The following is a 20,502-nucleotide window of genomic DNA, read 5'->3' as shown; positions in this document are numbered from 1 at the left end:
AAAAAAATTTAAAAAATTTTAAAAATTTAAAGAAAAAATTTTAAAAAATTAAAAAAATTTGTTTAAAAAATTAAAAAAAAAGTTTTAAGAAAATTTTATAAATTAAATAACATTTTTGAAATAAAAAAATAATACTTTTAAAAAAATTTTAAAAAAATTTAGAAAAATTTTCAAAAAATCAAAAAAAATAAAAGAAAATTTTAAAAATTAAAAAAAATTATAAGAAAATTTAAGAAAAAATTTAAAAATTTGAAGAAATTAAAAAAAAAATAAAAAACATTTTTGAAATAAAAAAAAAATACTTTTAAAAAAATTAAACAAAAATTTAGAAAAATTTTCGAAAATTAAAAAAAAAATAAAAAAAATTTAAAAATTAAAAAAAAATTATAAGAAAATTTAAAAAAAAATTTAAAAATTTGAAGAAATTAAAAAAAAATAAAAAACATTTCTGAAATAAAAAAAAATACTTTTAAAAAAATTAAACCAAAATTTAGAATATTTTTTAAAATTCAAAAAAAAATAAAAGAAAATTAAAAAAATGTTAAAAAAATTTAAATATTAAAAAAATTATAAGAAAATTTAAAAAAAATTTAAAATATTAAAAAAATTAAAAAAATTAAAATAAAAGAAAAAAATTAAAAACATTTTTGAAATAAAAAAATAATACTTTTAAAAAAATTAAACAAAAATTTAGAAAAATTTTCAAAAATTAAAAAAATGTTGTGCCCAGGCAACGCCCAAGCACACGTGTCACGCGACATATTATACTTCATATTAACCATTATACTACTCCAGAACGTTCGAGACGTTCCTAAGCAAAATCAGTTGCGAGGCAAAGCGCGAAACTACAAAATCAGCGAAATTGCGAGCGTTGCAACGTGACCATGCACGGCAACGCGAAGCGACGGCACCACGCCCAATAGCGCAATAAAAACCGATTTGCCGCCACAAATCGGGAGACTCTAGAGCCGACTCTCGACCAGTTAACACGGTTAATTCCTACTTGTACACTCCGGTCTAGTTTAAGTGTTTTTTGAATAAAGACTTAGTCTTTGGGTTTAATCACACTTGGTGTAGTTCATCCGGTGGATTCTCATCCTTTAATCACTCCCGAACCCACGATTACGCCAGATCCCGTACCAGCCTTGCGAGCCATCACGCAGGGCACAACAAAATTGGTGGCAGCGGTGGGATCTGCATCGTAAAGATTTTACCGAGCCTTGACGCAACCGATTGATCGACGTCGACTGAGGTTGAACTACCTCCGACAAGATTATTGGATCATCGCAATCTCGTAGGCCAAAACAGGCCATCGTCGCTACCGAGGTAGCACAGAGGACCGAGGAACGGCCTTTGAGAAGACGTTCGACGCAGCCCGAACGACGACGAGCCTGGTGTCGAGTAAAATCAGCCTGAGAGTGAACGGGTGAAACTACCGTCTATCAAACACCAAATCCATCTACGAGGACGTCACTGATCTGAGGATCAGGACGCACGAGAGGACTTGGAGACCGAGGAACCTGTAGGAGCCGCACCTGAAGGACGGACGGAGAGCCGTTCACGGGAAGCAGCCGTCGGAGCACGCAGCGAACAGCTGTACGAATCGACCTTGCTGGGTCCAGTTTCGGCTTATCACCGCCGTTGGTTCACAGACGAGAGGACGCCTGACCGAGCCGACGACATGTGGTTGCGAGCAGCCTTGTGAGTAACAGAATAGCGCAAACGTACATATTGTAAACCAGAGTCCTATATAAAAATAGAAACGGTACATGCATGTCTATAGAAGAAGAACGCGCAAATCGATTCAAACTCCCGGGTCAAAGAAGTTTGTCGAGATCATTCGAATCATTTTTCAATAAAAAGCTAACTTTCGAACGCGAAGAATTAGACCTTCTACCTTCTATAGACCATCCAAGATCGTCTCGCCGAACACTTCGACCGCCGCCGTTGCGACTAAGCGTTAGAAAAGACGACGATTCAAGTGCCGAATCGTCTCCGGAAAACTTTGTAACACCGAATAGAGAATACCCGATCGTGCTAGCGGATTTTAGTTTGTTGGACATAGAAGGAACAGAAGAAAGCGAAATGTCGCTAAACGCGGGAAGTAGCCTCCCGGTACCAAACGTAAAATTATTATCTACCGCGCTGTCGTTAGTCGACAAATTCGTAGGAAAATCGTCAGACGAACTTGCAGAATTTTTGAAGTCTTATACAAGCGCCTCGGAGTTTGTCCCCGCGAATGAATTGCCACGATTCTTGAAAACAGTGATAGGTACAAAAATTAAAGGCAAAGCAGCCAAGGTATTAGAGTACAAAGATATAGATACTTTCGATAAATTAAAGGACATCTTAACTTCACTATTCGTAGACAAAAGATCAATAGGAGCAGTTGGAGCAGAGTTTCATGCCTGCCACCAACGAGAAGGCGAAAGCGTAAAATTATTCGCGTGTAGAGTAGAAGAATTAGCTGGGGAATTATCGGAACTATCGGTAAAACCAGGGAACAGCGACGAAGTAAATAACGCGTTAACAGAATCAGTGCAAGAACGCGCCCTCGATGTTTTCACCCTCGGGTTGAATTTAAAACTGAGAACGATCATAAGGTCTCGAAATTACACAACGCTAAATGCAGCTATCGCCGCAGCTATAGAGGAGGAACAAGCGATGGGTCTAAACACCTCGCGAAATTTTAGGAAGCTCGATGATCAACCCAAAAGAAGAGAAGGATCTAACGTACCGCGCTGCGAACGCTGCAATAAATTAGGGCATTTGGCGAGGAATTGCTATACGCGATTAAGCATGCCGCGAATAAACTATCAGCCGCAACAGACGCACATAAAAAGGGAAGTACAGCGCGTCACAGTAGTCTGCCACTATTGCAAGAAACCAGGACACCAAATCAGGGAATGCAGGGCCAGAGAAAGGGCAAACGAACGAGAAAATAGACCGCGCTATACAAACACGAGTTACAGGCGCGACGACTCTAGACAGAATTTTAGCAGAACTCCGGGCCGAGAATCACATAGCGGGAATCGAGATTACCCAAACACGGGCCACGGGACAACCGACGATAGACAGACTAACACAGGGCCTAGAGTGGATTCGTATCGAGCGAATCTAGTAATGACTTCCAAAATAGAAAACACCGTCGAAATCAGAGCATCAGAACTAGTAAAAGGAAAAGCGAGCCTGCTAGTCGACACCGGTGCCGATATTACACTAATAAAGATAGGGAAGGTGCTGGGCGACGTCCACGCCCAAGACGAAATAGTGTCCTTGCGAGGAATAGCCCCAATGGAAATCAAAACGCTGTGCCTAATACAATTAAACGTAGAGGTCGGGAACAAACTCATAACGCATCCCTGTCGGTTAGTGAGAGATGACTTCCCATTAGAAGCAGACGGAATTCTGGGACAAGATTTCATGACTAAGCACGACGTATGCATTCGGGCAAATCAAGGAATAGAATTGTACGGAACACGGTTCCCCTACTCTGGAGGAGGCAACGTAACATTAAAACCGCGATCAGAAACAATTCTCTTAGCCAAAACGACGGAAAAAGGAGAAGGAATAGTAGAGGGACAGCCGATCAAGCCAGGAATACTCATAGGGAACTCATTAACGATAGGCAATGACGGAAAATGCATAATAAGCATAATGAACACCACAGCAGACGAAGTTCTTATCAGTACGCCGACCGTGACATTAGAATCACTGACGAGCGAAAACGTTGACCCGACGGACGCGACCTGCGACAAAGATCGCGACACGCCGACACATATGGTACACGCTGTACACGGGAGAAATAGAATGCAAATCTTGCGCGAAAGCCTCAGGACCGAACACTTAAATAGCGAAGAAAAAACCAGCTTACTCGAGCTCTGCGAAAAATACAATGAAATATTCGGATTAGAAGGAGACAAACTAGGATACTCCAAAAAAGCGGAACACTCAATTACTCTAACCCAAGGTACTAAACCTATATACGTGAAGCCGTATAGACTACCTCAAGCGCATACGGAAGAAGTAGATAAACAAGTTCAGGAAATGGTAAAAGAAGGAATAATTAGACCAAGCGCCAGCCAATGGAACGCTCCCTTGCTAGTAGTCCCGAAAAAACCAGATGCTACAGGTAAACGCAGGCTAAGAGTGGTAGTAGATTTCAGAAAGGTAAACGACGCGACGATAGGCGATTCGTATCCCTTGCCGAATATAACAGATATTTTAGATCAATTAGGCGGAGCAAAATATTTCTCAACCTTAGATTTAGCTTCAGGGTTCCATCAAATAGCTATGAAGGAGGAAGATCGTGAAAAAACCGCATTCTCGACGCCATACGGACATTTCGAGTATAATAGAATGCCATTTGGGCTTAAAAACGCTCCCGCGACATTTCAAAGGTTAATGAACACCGTACTGTCAGGCTTACAGGGAATAAAATGTTTCGTGTATTTAGACGACATAGTCGTCTACGGACGCTCATTGAAGGAGCACCAAGAACGATTAAAACTCGTATTCGAACGCATACAAGAAAGTGGCCTAAAACTTCAACCCAACAAGTGCGAATTCCTACGCAAAGAAACAATATACCTAGGACACATAATAACCGAAAACGGCATCAAGCCAGACCCATCTAAACTAGAAGCTGTCCGAAGCTTCCCGGTACCTAAAGGAATAAAAGACGTGCAATCCTTTTTAGGCCTAGCTGGATATTATAGGAGATTCATAGCGGAGTTTTCACAGATTGCAAAACCTTTGACACAACTGTTAAAGAAAGACCAAGCATTCAGATGGACTGCACAGGAGCAGGAAGCTCTCGAGATTCTAAAAGAAAAATTAACGACAGCACCAGTATTGCAATATCCAGATTTCTCAAAACCGTTTGTTCTAACAACAGACGCTTCCGGAAAAGCGATAGGAGCAGTATTATCGCAAGGAAAAATAGGACAAGATTTGCCAATAGCGTACGCGAGTAGAGTATTGAATAAGGCGGAAGAGAATTATAGCACCATCGAAAAGGAATTGTTAGCCATCGTATGGGCAACGCAACACTTCAGACCATACGTATACGGCACTAAATTCAAAATCGTGACGGACCATAAGCCACTCACTTGGCTTTTCAACGTAAAGGACCCCGGTTCTAGATTAATGAGATGGAAGTTGAAATTAGCAGAATACGACTATAGCATCGATTATAAGGCCGGAAAAACGAATAGGAACGCGGACGCCCTTAGCAGAATGTTCGCGATAACGCGCGGAGTGAAACAAAAGATCGACAACGAAACAATAGCCGGCGCCAGCGAAGACGACAGTGAACAAGAGAAGCCCCGATCGAATGGAGAAACGGACAACGCAACATACACGGAGGACGAAAAACTTCGAGTGCTACGCGAATTCCACGACACACCTCTGGGTGGACACTTAGGGGTAAAACGGACCCTAGAACGCATAAAATTAAATCATTCGTGGCCAGGAATGCGACAAGACGTAGAAAAGTACATCTCTAGATGTGAAAAATGCCAAAGAAATAAGCTATCGAGAATAACCAAAGCCCCCATGGTTATTACAGACACTCCCACGGAACCATTCGAGAAATGCGCACTAGACATCGTAGGACCTTTACCCGAGACCGGCAGACGAAACAAATACATATTAACCTTTCAAGATCTTTTAACCAAATTCAGTAAGGCCATACCCCTCGAGAACCAAGAAGCGGATACCGTAGCTAGAGAATTCGTTACTAAAATAATTTGCGAATACGGCATTCCGCAGCGAGTACTAACAGATCAAGGAACTAATTTTCTAAGCCAAGTCTTTAAAAACGTATGTAGGTTACTAAAAATCGACAAAATCCAAACTACAGCCTACCACCCCCAATCGAACGGAGCGCTAGAAAGAAGCCACCGCACGCTGGCAGAATATTTAAAGAACTATATCGCAGAAGACCAGACTGACTGGGATGAATGGCTACCGTACGCGATGTTCACATACAATACTACCCCTCACACGTCTACTAGCTACACGCCCTACGAACTCGTTTTCGGAAGACAAGCTTCCTTACCAACCTCATTAAACCAAGCACCGCAACTAACATACACCTACGACAAATACGCTGAAGAATTACGCGAAAGACTACGGTCCACGAATAGCATCGCGCGCGAAACTATAGGGATCAATAAGGACAAGTCAAAAAGGCAATATGATAAAAGGACAGCTAACAAATTTTTCAAAATTGGGGAGCAAGTACTCCTACACGACGAGACAGTGAGACGCGGACGATCGAAAAAACTAACACCCGCGTGGATAGGACCCTACTCAATTCAAAACACGCACGACAATAATAACTACACTATAGGAAAGGGACGAAAAACGCGCCGCGTACACGCAAACCGGTTAAAACACTTCATAGAATAGGACAGGAACAAGGAAACGGTCGCAGTAGTGAAGGAAAGTAACGGTACGCAGACAAACTATTGAAAAAAAAAAAGGGGGGGGAGAAAAATTTTATTCAATTTAGGATATATGAGTCCAAATTAATATGTGTGTGTGTGTCACCCCCAAGCGCGCCTATAATAGAAACCACGGACCTGGCCGCGTGAAGGGTTCCGGAAAACGATCGCCATGACGTTCTGGAACAATAACCAGACGCGGAATAACCAAAATAGAAAATTGCACTAGAAACAAAAAACACCTAACCGACAAAAACATTTGATACTCACCGTAAAGTGCCCGTATCCCCCACGCGTCCTCCGCGTCCAACCATTCAGCATTTTCGGCGGCGATTTGACGCCGCGCCGAGCGGTACTCCCGCACCGCCCGCCTGTACCCAATACTCATAAACCCGGACGGCGCCGGATATTCCAAAGACTAAAAATTTAAGAAAAGAGGAAACCAATTATAAAAACCCTACGCACTTCCACCAAAACACAAAACACCCAACAACTTGCACTAAACGTACCAGTAAAAACAGCGCGAGCTCGCGAGGAAGGCTTAAGAAACGCAACATGATGTCGCAACTGATCACAACGGAATGAGAAGCGACGAGACAATCGAGTCTCTTGCAAGGAAGAACTGCCTTACGTTAACAAAATTTTATCTCGCGCACGCAAGACAAGAGACTTCGCGACGAACAGAAAGATGCGTCGACTACACCTCGACATTATATTTTACAGGATTACCGTCCTACAATTGACGACACTACTCATAGGAGGAACAACCCCCGACACAGACTTCGCTATAAAAGAATTTCAAGATCACCCGGGCATTTACTTCGAAAACTTAGGCGATCTACAGATTTACCGGGATAGTTGGAAACTAATACTACACTTAGACATATCGTACATTTACCGACGCGAATCAAATCTCCAGGCAGCACTATATGACATACTTGCTCAGTGTAAAACACCTTCTACTAATAACTTACAAAAATTCTGTAAAACGTTTGGCACGAAAATTCAAAGCAAAGTAGACCGCGTAACCAAATTCCTTACTTACGTCCAACAAACCATAAGCTCCGCACCAAAACAGCGTCGCGGGCTAATAGACGGATTAGGTTACATAGGCAAATCACTCTTCGGACTAATGGATTCCGAAGACAGAAAGATAATCAACGACCAAATAGGCTTCTTAAAAAGACAAGACAGTAGATTAAAGAATACAATCAAAGGGCAAATGCAAATTGTAAGAGCTAACGCCGAACTTCTAAATGAAACTATACACAACGTACAAGAAAATGAAAAAACCCTTTTAAACGCAACTTGGCAAATTCAATACTTACTACAACAGACGACTGACATTACTAGATTTCGAGAGACAATAGACGAAAACCTCATACTAATAAATAGCGTCGCGGAAACACTCCTGCGTGACACACAAGACTTGTTAGAATTCATAATGGATATAAAGAAAGGAGTCCTTAACCCACAATTAATGCCACCGGCACAAATCATAACATACCTCACTTCAGCACTCGCTCACATCCCGCAAGGATTAGACTTCCCGATCGGAATAAAACTAGAAAATATGCACGTCCTATACGACATCCTTACACTTTCCGCATTTTCGGATACGAAATCAATTACCGTAGTACTAGATATCCCATTGTTGAGCGCAAAGAAATTCAAATTAAGCAAGGTACACCCGGTACCCACAAAGGTAAACGATTCGTTCTACGCGTATATAGAACCCCTCGACTCATACGTGGTACTCGACACCTCGGTGCAAGATTACATACAACTAAGCAAAGAAGACCTAACAGAATGTAAAACTATAAACGAGCTATATCTCTGCACCTCAAACCATCCAATGTTCAAAGCGATACCATACGGACCCTGCGAAGTACAGTTGTACACAAAATTGACGCAAAAACCGAACAATTGTAAAATACGAATCATGACACTGAAACACACGATCCTGATAGAATTACAACAACCGGGCACATGGATTTATATCGCACCGAAACAAATACAACTAGCAGTAACCTGCGGCGATAAAAACACAAACATGTATAGTATTAAGGACTCTGGTATAATAACGATAAGAAATAAATGTACTATCACTACCGCCGAATTTACGATAGAAACCGGAAAACAATACGGAATAGAAAAAACATGGAACTACTTACCTGGTTACAATTTGACACTAGACGAAATTACGTTTCCACAGACCACTGTAAATTCGTACCGACATACCAATTTTGAACTTAAAAGAATAATCAAACACCCGGAAGAATTAAATAAAGTTAGTAAAAAATTAGAAGACTTACAAAACGATTTAGAAAAACCCGAGATTATACCAACCGAGTATCACTATAGCTTCTTTACACTATCCTCTGTGACGGGATTTATCACAACTACACTATGTATGTTCGCAATTTACAAATGCATTGTACGCTGCAAAGCAAAAACACCACGACACTGTACCACAGACAACACGAGTCGCGACAAAACAACACAAAAACCCGAAGCGATAATCAAAATAGTTAGTAAGGAGGAAACGTCTTCCACTAATTCTCTTTAAAATATACCATTATAAGCTAGTTAAGAAAAACCACATGTAAGTCGATGATAACCAATCCAACCATTACGAGTTTTGGGATTTCCCTAAGATAGTTTATCATCGGCAGAAAAAGCTATGGCTTTTCCTCCCCAAGGGGGGAGGGATGTTGTGCCCAGGCAACGCCCAAGCACACGTGTCACGCGACATATTATACTTCATATTAACCATTATACTACTCCAGAACGTTCGAGACGTTCCTAAGCAAAATCAGTTGCGAGGCAAAGCGCGAAACTACAAAATCAGCGAAATTGCGAGCGTTGCAACGTGACCATGCACGGCAACGCGAAGCGACGGCACCACGCCCAATAGCGCAATAAAAACCGATTTGCCGCCGCAAATCGAGAGACTCTAGAGCCGACTCTCGACCAGTTAACACGGTTAATTCCTACTTGTACACTCCGGTCTAGTTTAAGTGTTTTTGAATAAAGACTTAGTCTTTGGGTTTAATCACACTTGGGGTAGTTCATCCGGTGGATTCTCATCCTTTAATTACTCCCGAACCCACGATTACGCCAGATCCCGTACCAGCCTTGCGAGCCATCACGCAGGGCACAACAAAATTATAAGAAAATTAAAAAAATTTAAAAATTAAAAAAAATTTTTTTAAATTTTATAAAAATTTGTTAAAAAATTAAAACAAATTTAAAAAAAAAATTAAAAAATTTTTTTAAAAAAATTAAAAAAAAATTTTAAAAAATTTTTAAAAAATTTAAAAAAAAAATTTTAAAAATTTAAAAAATTTAAAATATATATATATACAAATTTTAAAAAAAATAACAAAGAATTAAAAAAAAATTAAAAAAATTAAAATAAAGAATTTTTTAAAAAAATAATAATAAATGAATGAATTAAAGGAAAATTAAATAAAAAATTTTTTTTTTAAAAATTCTTTAAAAGAAATTTTTAAAAAATTTTAAAAATTGTTTCAAAAAATTGAAAAAAAAAATTTCGAAATGTAAAAGAAATTTAAAATAAAAAAAAATTTAAAATAAAAAAAAATATACAAAAATTTAAAAGAAAAATAAAAAAAATTTAAAAAAAATGAAAAAAAGTTTTTTAAAAAAATTAAAAAGAATGGAAAAAATTTTAAAAAAAATGAAAAAAAAATTTAAAAAAAATAAAAAAAATGAAAAAAAAATTTGTTAAAAAATTAAAACAAATTTTTTTAAAATTTTTTTAAAAAATTAAAAAAATTATAAGAAAATTAAAAAAAAAGTTTAAAATTTAAAAAAAATAATAAAATTTAAAAAAAAAATAAGAAAAATTTTTTAAAAAAAAATTTAAAAAATTTTAAGCATATTTAAAAATATATATAAAAAAAATAAAAAATTAAAAAAAGCAAAAAAATTTAAAAAATTAAAAAAAATTTTTAAAAAAAAGAAAAAAATTTAAAAACATAAATAAATTTTTTTTAAAAAAATTGTTAAAAAATTAAGACAAATTTTTAAAAAAAAAATTTTTAAATTTTTTTAAAAATTTAAAAAAAATATATAAGAAATTAAAGATTTTTTGTAAAAAATTAAAAAAAATAAACAAAATTTTAAAAAAAAATTTAATAAAATTTTTAAAAAAATTATAAAAATTAAAAAATATAGAAACAAAATTAAAAAAAATTTTTTAAAAAATTTGTTAAAAAATTAAAACATTTTTTTTTAAAAAAAAATAAAAAATTTTTAAAATTTAAAAAAAATAAAAAAATTATAAGAAAATTAAAAAAAAATTTAAATTAAAAAAAAAATAAAAAAAAAATTTTAAAAATTTAAAAAAAATGAAAAAAAAATTTTAAAAAATAAAGTTTTTTTTAACGTTTAAAAAAAATTTTAAAAGTAATTTTAAAATTTTTTAAAAATTTATAAAAAATTTAAAAATTTCAAAAAGTTTTAAAAAATTTAAAAAAAAATAAAAAATTAAAAAAAAAACAAAAAAAATAAAAAAAAATAAAAAAATTTAAAAAAAATTAAAAAAAAATTAAGAAAAAAATTTAAAAAACAAATAAAAAATTTTTAAAAGAAATTATTAAAAAATTAAAACAAAATTTAAAAAAAGAAATTTTTTAAATTTTAAAAAAAATTTAAAAATTAAAAAAAAATTTATAAGAAAATTAAAAAAAAATTTGAAAAATTTGAAAAAAAATAAAAAAATTAAAATAAAAGAAAAATAAAAATTAAAAAAACATTTTTTGAAATAAGAAAATTATAATTTAAAAAAATTTCAAAATTTCAAAAAATTTAAAAAAATTAAAAAAAATATAAAAAATTTCGAAATGTAAAAAAAATTTAAAAAAAAAAATATACAAAAATTTAAAAGAAAAATAAAAAAAATATAAAGTTTTAAAAAAATATAAAAAATAATTTAAAATTATAAGAAAATTAAAAAAATTTAAAAATTAGAGGAAATTTTTTAAATTTTAAAAAAATTTGTTAAAAAATTAAAACAAATTTAAAAGAAAAATAAAAAAAATTTAAAAAAAATGAAAAAATAAATAAAAAAATAAAAAATTAAAAAAAAAAACAAAAAATTTAAAAAATTAAAAAAATTTAAAAAAAATAAGAAAAAAATTTTAAAAACATAAATAAAATTTTTTAAAAAAATTGTTAAAAAATTAAAACAATTTTTAAAAAAAAAAAATTTAAAAAAATTTAAAAAAAAAATAAAAAAAAATTTTAAAAAAATTTGTTAAAAAATTAAAACAAATTTTTTTAAAAATTTTTTAAAAAATTAAAAAAATTATAAGAAAATTAAAAAAAAAAATTAAAATTTAAAAAAAATAATAAAATTTAAAAAAAAATAAGAAAAATTTAAAAAAAATTAAAAAATAAATAAAAAAATAAAAAATTAAAAAAAAAACAAAAAAATTTTAAAAATAAAAAAAATTTAAAAAAAAAGAAAAAAAATTAAAAACATAAATAAAATTTTTTTAAAAAAATTGTTAAAAATTTAAAAAAAAATATATAAAAAATTCAAGATTTATTGTAAAAAATTAAAAAAAATAAACAAAATTTTTAAAAAATTTTTTAAAAAAATTATAAGAAAATTAAAAAAAAAGTTTTAAATTTAAAAAAAATAATAAAATTTTAAAAAAAAATAAGAAAAATTTTTTAAAAAAAAATTTAAAAAATTTTAAACAAATTTAAAAATATATATAAAAAAAATAAAAAGTTAAACAAAAACAAAAAAATTTAAAAAAAAAATTTAAAAAATTAAAAAAATTTAAAAAAATAAAAAAATTATAAGAAAATTAAAAAAAAATTTAAATTAAAAAAAAAAAATTTTTAAAAAAATTTTGTTAAAAAATTAAAACAAATTTTTTAAAAAAATTAAAAAAAATAAAAAAATTATAAGAAAATTAAAAAAAATTTAAATTAAAAAAATAAAAAAAATTAAAAAATATAGAAATTTTTTTTAAAAAAATAAAAAAAAATTTATAAGAAATAAAAAAAATTTTAAAAAATTTTGTTAAAAAATTTTAAAAAATTTTGTTAAAAAATTAAAACAATTTTTTTAAAAAAAATTTTAAAAAATTTTAAGAAAATTTAAAAATATAATAAAATTATAAGAAAATTAAAAACAAGTTAAATTTAAAAAAATTAAAAAAAATTTTTAAAATTAAATAAAAAATTTAAAAATGAAAGAAAAATAAAAAATGTAGAAACAATACAAAAACATAAATAATATTTTTTTAAAAGAAATTGTTAAAAAATTAAATCAAAATTTAAAAAAAAAAAATTTTTTAAATTTTAAAAAAAATTTATAAGAAAATTAAAAAAAATTGTAATAAAATGAAAAAAATTTTAAAAAATGAAAAGAAGTTTTTTAAAAAAATTGAAAAGAATGAAAAAAATTTAAAAAAAATGAAAAAGTTAAAAAATATAGAAAAATTTTTTTTAAAAAAAATAAAAAAAAATTAAAAATTAAAAAAAAAATTTACAAGAAAATTAAAAAAAAAATTTTAAACAATTTGAAAAAAAATAAAAAAATTAAAATAAAAGAATAATAAAAATTAAAAAAACATTTTTAAAAATTAAAAAAAAATTTTTTAAATTTTAAAGAAAAATTTAAAAAATTGAAAAAAGTTTATGAAAAAATTTTAAAAACATAAATAAAAAAATTTTAAAAAAATTATTAAAAATTAAAACAAAATTTTTTTAAAAAAATTAAAAAAAAATTTTAAAAAAATTTTAAAAAATTTTAAAAAATTAAAAAAATTAAAAATATATATATATACAAATTTAAAAAGAAATAACAAAGAATTAAAAAAAAAATTAAAAAAATTAAAATAAAGAATTTTTTAAAAAAATAATAATAAATGAATGAATTAAAGGAAAATTAAATAAATTTTTTTTTTTAAATTCTTTAAAAGAAATTTTTAAAAAATTTTAAAAATTGTTTAAAAAAAATTGAAAAAAAAAATTTCGAAATGTAAAAAAAATTTAAAATAAAAAAAAATATACAAAAATTTAAAAGAAAAATAAAAAAAATTTAAAAAAAATGAAAAAATAAATAAAAAAATAAAAAATTAAAAAAAAAAACAAAAAATTTAAAAAATTAGAAAAATTAAAAAAAAATAAGAAAAAAATTTTAAAAACATAAATAAAATTTTTTAAAAAAATTGTTAAAAAATTAAAACAATTTTTAAAAAAAAAAAATTTAAAAAAATTTAAAAAAAAAATAAAAAAAAATTTTAAAAAAATTTGTTAAAAAATTAAAACAAATTTTTTTAAAAATTTTTTAAAAAATTAAAAAAATTATAAGAAAATTAAAAAAAAAAATTAAAATTTAAAAAAAATAATAAAATTTAAAAAAAAATAAGAAAAATTTAAAAAAAATTAAAAAATAAATAAAAAAATAAAAAATTAAAAAAAAAACAAAAAAATTTTAAAAATAAAAAAAATTTAAAAAAAAAGAAAAAAATTTAAAAACATAAATAAAATTTTTTTAAAAAAATTGTTAAAAAATTAAGACAAATTTTTAAAAAAATTTTTTTTAAATTTTTTTAAAAATTTAAAAAAAAATATATAAAAAATTAAAGATTTATTGTAAAAAATTAAAAAAAATAAACAAAATTTTTAAAAAATTTTTTAAAAAAATTATAAGAAAATTAAAAAAAAAGTTTTAAATTTAAAAAAAATAATAAAATTTAAAAAAAAAATAAGAAAAATTTTTTAAAAAAAAATTTAAAAAATTTTAAACAAATTTAAAAATATATATAAAAAAAATAAAAAGTTAAACAAAAACAAAAAAATTTTAAAAAAAAATTTAAAAAATTAAAAAAATTTAAAAAAATAAAAAAATTATAAGAAAATTAAAAAAAAATTTAAATTAAAAAAAAAAAATTTTTTAAAAAATTTTGTTAAAAAATTAAAACAAATTTTTTAAAAAAATTAAAAAAAATAAAAAAATTATAAGAAAATTAAAAAAAATTTAAATTAAAAAAATAAAAAAAATTAAAAAATATAGAAATTTTTTTTAAAAAAATAAAAAAAAATTTATAAGAAATAAAAAAAATTTTAAAAAATTTTGTTAAAAAATTTTAAAAAATTTTGTTAAAAAATTAAAACAATTTTTTTAAAAAAAATTTTAAAAAATTTTAAAAAAATTTAAAAATATAATAAAATTATAAGAAAATTAAAAACAAGTTAAATTTAAAAAAATTAAAAAAAAATTTTTAAAATTAAATAAAAAATTTAAAAATGAAAGAAAAATAAAAAATGTAGAAACAATACAAAAACATAAATAATATTTTTTTAAAAGAAATTGTTAAAAAATTAAATCAAAATTTAAAACAAAAAAAATTTTTTAAATTTTAAAAAAAATTTATAAGAAAATTAAAAAAAATTGTAAAAAAATGAAAAAAATTTTAAAAAATGAAAAGAAGTTTTTTAAAAAAATTGAAAAGAATGAAAAAATTTAAAAAAAATGAAAAAGTTAAAAAATATAGAAAAATTTTTTTTAAAAAAAATAAAAAAAAAATTAAAAATTAAAAAAAAAATTTACAAGAAAATTAAAAAAAAATTTTTAAACAATTTGAAAAAAAATAAAAAAATTAAAATAAAAGAATAATAAAAATTAAAAAAACATTTTTAAAAATTAAAAAAAAATTTTTTAAATTTTAAAGAAAAATTTAAAAAATTGAAAAAAGTTTATGAAAAAATTTTAAAAACATAAATAAAAAAATTTTAAAAAAATTATTAAAAATTAAAACAAAATTTTTTTAAAAAAATTTAAAAAATTTAAAAAAAATGTTAAAAATTTTTGTAAAAAATTTAAAAAAATAAATTTTTTTTTAACGTTTAAAAAAAATTTTAAAAGTAATTTTAAAATTTTTTAAAAATTTATAAAAAAATTTAAAAATTTCAAAAAGTTTTAAAAATTTTAAAAAATATTTTAAAAAATTTAAAAAAAAATAAAAAATTAAAAAAAAACAAAAAGAATAAAAAAAATAAAAAAATTTTAAAAAAATTAAAAAAATTAAAAAAAAATTAAGAAAAAAATTTAAAAAACAAATAAAATTTTTTTAAAAGAAATTGTTAAAAAATTAAAACAAAATTTAAAAAAGAAATTTTTTTAAATTTTAAAAAAATTTTAAAAATTAAAAAAAAAATTTATAAGAAAATTAAAAAAAAATTTTAAAAATTTGAAAAAAATAAAAAAATTAAAATAAAAGAAAAATAAAAATTAAAAAAACATTTTTTGAAATAAGAAAATTATAATTTAAAAAAAAATTTAAAAATTTCAAAAAATTTAAAAAAAATTAAAAAAAATATAAAAAATTTCGAAATGTAAAAAAAATTTAAAATAAAAAAAAATATACAAAACTTTAAAAGAAAAATAAAAAAAATATAAAGTTTTAAAAAAATATAAAAAAAATTTAAAATTATAAGAAAATTAAAAAAATTTAAAAATTAAAAAAAAATTTTTTAAATTTTAAAAAAATTTGTTAAAAAATTAAAACAAATTTTAAAAAAAAATTAAAAAAATTTTTTTAAAAAAATTAAAAAAATTATAAGAAAATTAAAAAAAAATTTTAAAATTTAAAAAAAATAATAAAATTTAAAAAAAAAATAAGAAAAATTTTTTAAAAAAAAATTTAAAAAATTAAAAAAAATTTTTAAAAAAAAGAAAAAAATTTAAAAACATAAATAAAATTTTTTTAAAAAAATTGTTAAAAAATTAAGACAATTTTTTAAAAAAAAATTTTTTAAATTTTTTTAAAAATTTAAAAAAAATATATAAGAAATTAAAGATTTTTTGTAAAAAATTAAAAAAAATAAACAAAATTTTCAAAAAAAAATTTAATAAAATTTTTAAAAAAATTAAAAAAATTAAAAAATATAGAAACAAAATTAAAAAAATTTTTTTAAAAAATTTGTTAAAAAATTAAAACAATTTTTTTAAAAAAAAAATAAAAAATTTTTAAAATTTAAAAAAAATAAAAAAATTATAAGAAAATTAAAAAAAAATTTAAATTAAAAAAAAAATAAAAAAAAAATTTTAAAAATTTAAAAAAAATGAAAAAAAAATTTTAAAAAATAAAATTTTTTTTAACGTTTAAAAAAATTTTTAAAAGTAATTTTAAAATTTTTTAAAAATTTATAAAAAATTTAAAAATTTCAAAAAGTTTTAAAAAATTTAAAAAAAAATAAAAAATTAAAAAAAAAACAAAAAAAATAAAAAAAAATAAAAAAATTTAAAAAAAATTAAAAAAAATTAAGAAAAAAATTTAAAAAACAAATAAAAAATTTTTAAAAGAAATTGTTAAAAAATTAAAACAAAATTTAAAAAAAGAAATTTTTTAAATTTTAAAAAAAATTTAAAAATTAAAAAAAAAATTTATAAGAAAATTAAAAAAAAATTTGAAAAATTTGAAAAAAAAATAAAAAAATTAAAATAATAGAAAAATAAAAATTAAAAAAACATTTTTTGAAATAAGAAAATTATAATTTAAAAAAAAATTTCAAAATTTCAAAAAATTTAAAAAAATTAAAAAAAATATAAAAAATTTCGAAATGTAAAAAAAATTTAAAATAAAAAAAAATATACAATAATTTAAAAGAAAAATAAAAAAAATATAAAGTTTTAAAAAAATATAAAAAATAATTTAAAATTATAAGAAAATTAAAAAAATTTAAAAATTAGAGGAAATTTTTTAAATTTTAAAAAAATTTGTTAAAAAATTAAAACAAATTTAAAAAAAAAATAAAAATTTTTTTTAAAAAAAATTAAAAAAAAATTTTAAAAAAATTTTAAAAAATTTTAAAAAATTAAAAAAATTAAAAATATATATATATACAAATTTAAAAAGAAATAACAAAGAATTAAAAAAAAAATTAAAAAAATTAAAATAAAGAATTTTTTAGAAAAATAATAATAAATGAATGAATTAAAGGAAAATTAAATAAAATTTTTTTTTAAAATTCTTTAAAAGAAATTTTTAAAAAATTTTAAAAATTGTTTAAAAAAAAATTGAAAAAAAAAATTTCGAAATGTAAAAAAAATTTAAAATAAAAAAAAATATACAAAAATTTAAAAGAAAAATAAAAAAAATTTAAAAAAAATGAAAAAATAAATAAAAAAATAAAAAATTAAAAAAAAAACAAAAAATTTAAAAAATTAAAAAAATTAAAAAAAAATAAGAAAAAAATTTTAAAAACATAAATAAAATTTTTTAAAAAAAATTGTTAAAAAATTAAGACAATTTTTTAAAAAAAATTTTTTAAATTTTTTTAAAAATTTAAAAAAAATATATAAGAAATTAAAGATTTTTTGTAAAAAATTAAAAAAAATAAACAAAATTTTCAAAAAAAAATTTAATAAAATTTTTAAAAAAATTAAAAAAATTAAAAAATATAGAAACAAAATTAAAAAAAAATTTTTAAAAAATTTGTTAAAAAATTAAAACAATTTTTTTAAAAAAAAAATAAAAAATTTTTAAAATTTAAAAAAAATAAAAAAATTATAAGAAAATTAAAAACAAATTAAATTTAAAAAAATTAAAAAAAAAATTTAAAAATGAAAAAAAAATAAAAAATGTAGAAACAATACAAAAACATAAATAATATTTTTTTAAAAGAAATTGTTAAAAAATTAAAACAAAATTTAAAAAAAAAATTGTAAAAAAATGTAAAAAATTTAAAAAAAATGAAAAAAAGTTTTTTAAAAAAATTGAAAAGAATGAAAAAAATTAAAAAAAAATGAAAAAGTTAAAAAATATAGAAATTTTTTTTTAAAAAATAAAAAGAAATTTAAAAATTAAAAAAAAATTTACAAGAAAATTAAAAAAAAAATTTTTTAAAAATTAAAAAAAAAATTAAAATTAAAAAAAAAATTAAAAATGAAAAAAATTAAAAATGTAGAAGAAAACACAAAAACATAAATAATATTTTTTAAAAAGAAATTGTTAAAAGATTAAAACAAAATTAAAAAAAAAAAATTTTTTAATTTTTTTTTAAATTTATAAGAAAATTAAAAAAAAAATTTTAAAAAATGAAAAAAAATTTTAAAAAATGAAAAAAAGTTTTTTAAAAAAATGAAAAAGAATGAAAAAAATTTAAAAAAAAAAAACAAAAAAATTAAAAAAAAAATTTTAAAAATTAAAAAAAAATTAAGAAAAAAATTTAAAAAACAAATGATATTGGTTTAAAAGAAATTGTTAAAAAATTAAAACAAAATTTAAAAATTTTGTTTTTTAAATTAAAAAAAAATTTTAAAAATTAAAAAAAATTTATAAGAATATTAAAAAAAAATTAAAAATTTAAAAAAAACTTTTTTTTTTTAAAATTAAATTTTTTTTTAAATTAAAAAAAATATAAAAAATTAAAATAAAAAAATTTTAATATACAAAAAAAATTTTAAATAAAAAAATATACAAAAATTTAGAAGAAAAATAAAAAAATAAACAAATAAAAATTTTAAAAAATAAAAAAAAAATTTAAAAAGTTTTTTAAAAAATTTAAAAAAAATGAAAAAAATTTTAAAAAATGAAAAAAAGTTTCTTAAAAAAAATTAAAAAAATGAAAAAAATTAAAAAAAAAATGAAAAAGTTAAAAAATATAGAAAAAAATTAAAAATAAAAATAAAAAAAAATGTAAAAAATTAAAAAAAAAATTTAAATGAAAAAATAATTAAAGAAAAGAAATTTTAAAATTTTTTCTTAAAAATTAAAAAAAAAAATTTTAAAAATTAAAAAAAATTTAAATGAAAAAATAATTAAAGAGGAGAAATTTTAAAATTTTTTCTTAAAAAATGAAAAAAAAATTTAAAAATTAAAAAAAAAATTTAAAAATTAAAAAAATTTTTTTTTTTAAATTTTAAAGAAAAATTTAAAAAATTGAAAAAAGTTTATAAAAACAATTTTAAAAACATAAATGAAAAAATTAAAAAAAAAATTTAAAATTTTTTTTAATTTAAAAAAAATATAAAAAAAATTTAAAATACAAAAAAAAAATTTTTTAATAAAAAAATATACAAGAAATTAAAAGAAAAATAAAAAATAAATAAAAATTTAAAAAAAATAAATAAAAATTTAAAAAAAATAAATAAAAATTTTAAAAAAATAAACAAAATTTTTAAAAAAAATTTTAAAAAATTTAAAAAAAATTAAAAAAATTAAAAAATATAGAAATTTTTTTTTAAAAAAATAAAAAAAAATTTATAAGAAATAAAAAAAATTTTAAAAAATTTTGTTAAAAAATTAAAACAATTTTTTAAAAAAAATTTAAAATAAAAAAAAATATACAAAAATTTAAAAGAAAAATAAAAAAAATTTTAAAAAAATGAAAAAAAGTTTTTTAAAAAAATTAAAAAGAATGGAAAAAATTTAAAAAAAAATGAAAAAAAAATTTAAAAAAAATAAAAAAAAATTTTAAAAAATTTGTTAAAAAATTAAAACAAATTTTTTTAAAAAATTTTTAAAAAATTAAAAAAATTATAAGAAAATTAAAAAAAAATTTTAAATTTAAAAAAAATAATAAAATTTTAAAAAAAATAAGAAAAATTTTTTAAAAAAAAATTTAAAAAATTTTAAACAAATTTAAAAATATATATAAAAAAAATAAAAAATTAAAAAAAAACAAAAAATTTTAAAAAAAAATTTAAAAAATAAAAAAATTATAAGAAAATTAAAAAAAAATTTAAATTAAAAAAAAAAAATTTTAAAAAAATTTTGTTAAAAAATTAAAACAAATTTTTTAAAAAATTTAAAAAAATAAAAAAATTATATGAAAATTAAAAAAAATTTAAATTAAAAAAATAAAAAAAAATTAAAAAAAATTTGTTAAAAAATTAAAACAAATTTTTTAAAAAATTTAAAAAAAAAATTTATAAATTAAAAAAAAAATTTAAAAATTAAAAAAAAAATTAAATGAAAAAATAATTAAAGAAAAGAAATTTTAAAATTTTTTCTTAAAAAATGAAAAAAAAATTAAAAATTAAAAAAAAATTTAAAAA

At 21.8% G+C, this 20,502-nt stretch overlaps 1 protein-coding gene across 1 annotated transcript; it reads left to right on the top strand.

The window, feature by feature from the left end:
* Window positions 1–967: 967 nt before the first annotated feature.
* LOC143378125 (uncharacterized) lies at window positions 968–9,509 on the top strand. The gene is made up of 2 exons (XM_076829950.1): window positions 968–1,701; window positions 7,173–9,509. The coding sequence occupies exons 1-2, from the start codon at window positions 1,682–1,684 to the stop codon at window positions 9,016–9,018; spliced, it is 1,866 nt and encodes a 621-aa protein (XP_076686065.1). The 5' UTR covers window positions 968–1,681; the 3' UTR covers window positions 9,019–9,509.
* Window positions 9,510–20,502: the final 10,993 nt, after the last annotated feature.

The sequence above is a fragment of the Andrena cerasifolii genome, unplaced genomic scaffold (genome assembly GCF_050908995.1).
Source record: "Andrena cerasifolii isolate SP2316 unplaced genomic scaffold, iyAndCera1_principal scaffold0434, whole genome shotgun sequence".
In the NCBI taxonomy this organism is placed as follows: domain Eukaryota; kingdom Metazoa; phylum Arthropoda; class Insecta; order Hymenoptera; family Andrenidae; genus Andrena; species Andrena cerasifolii.
This window is presented reverse-complemented; position numbering and strand designations above follow the sequence as displayed.

Coding starts and splice junctions, on each gene's coding strand:
- LOC143378125 (XM_076829950.1), top strand. CDS start 1,682: ATGTGGTTGCGAGCAGCCTT. Junction 1,702..7,172: donor ATGTGGTTGCGAGCAGCCTT/GTGAGTAACAGA, acceptor TATATTTTACAG/GATTACCGTCCTACAATTGA.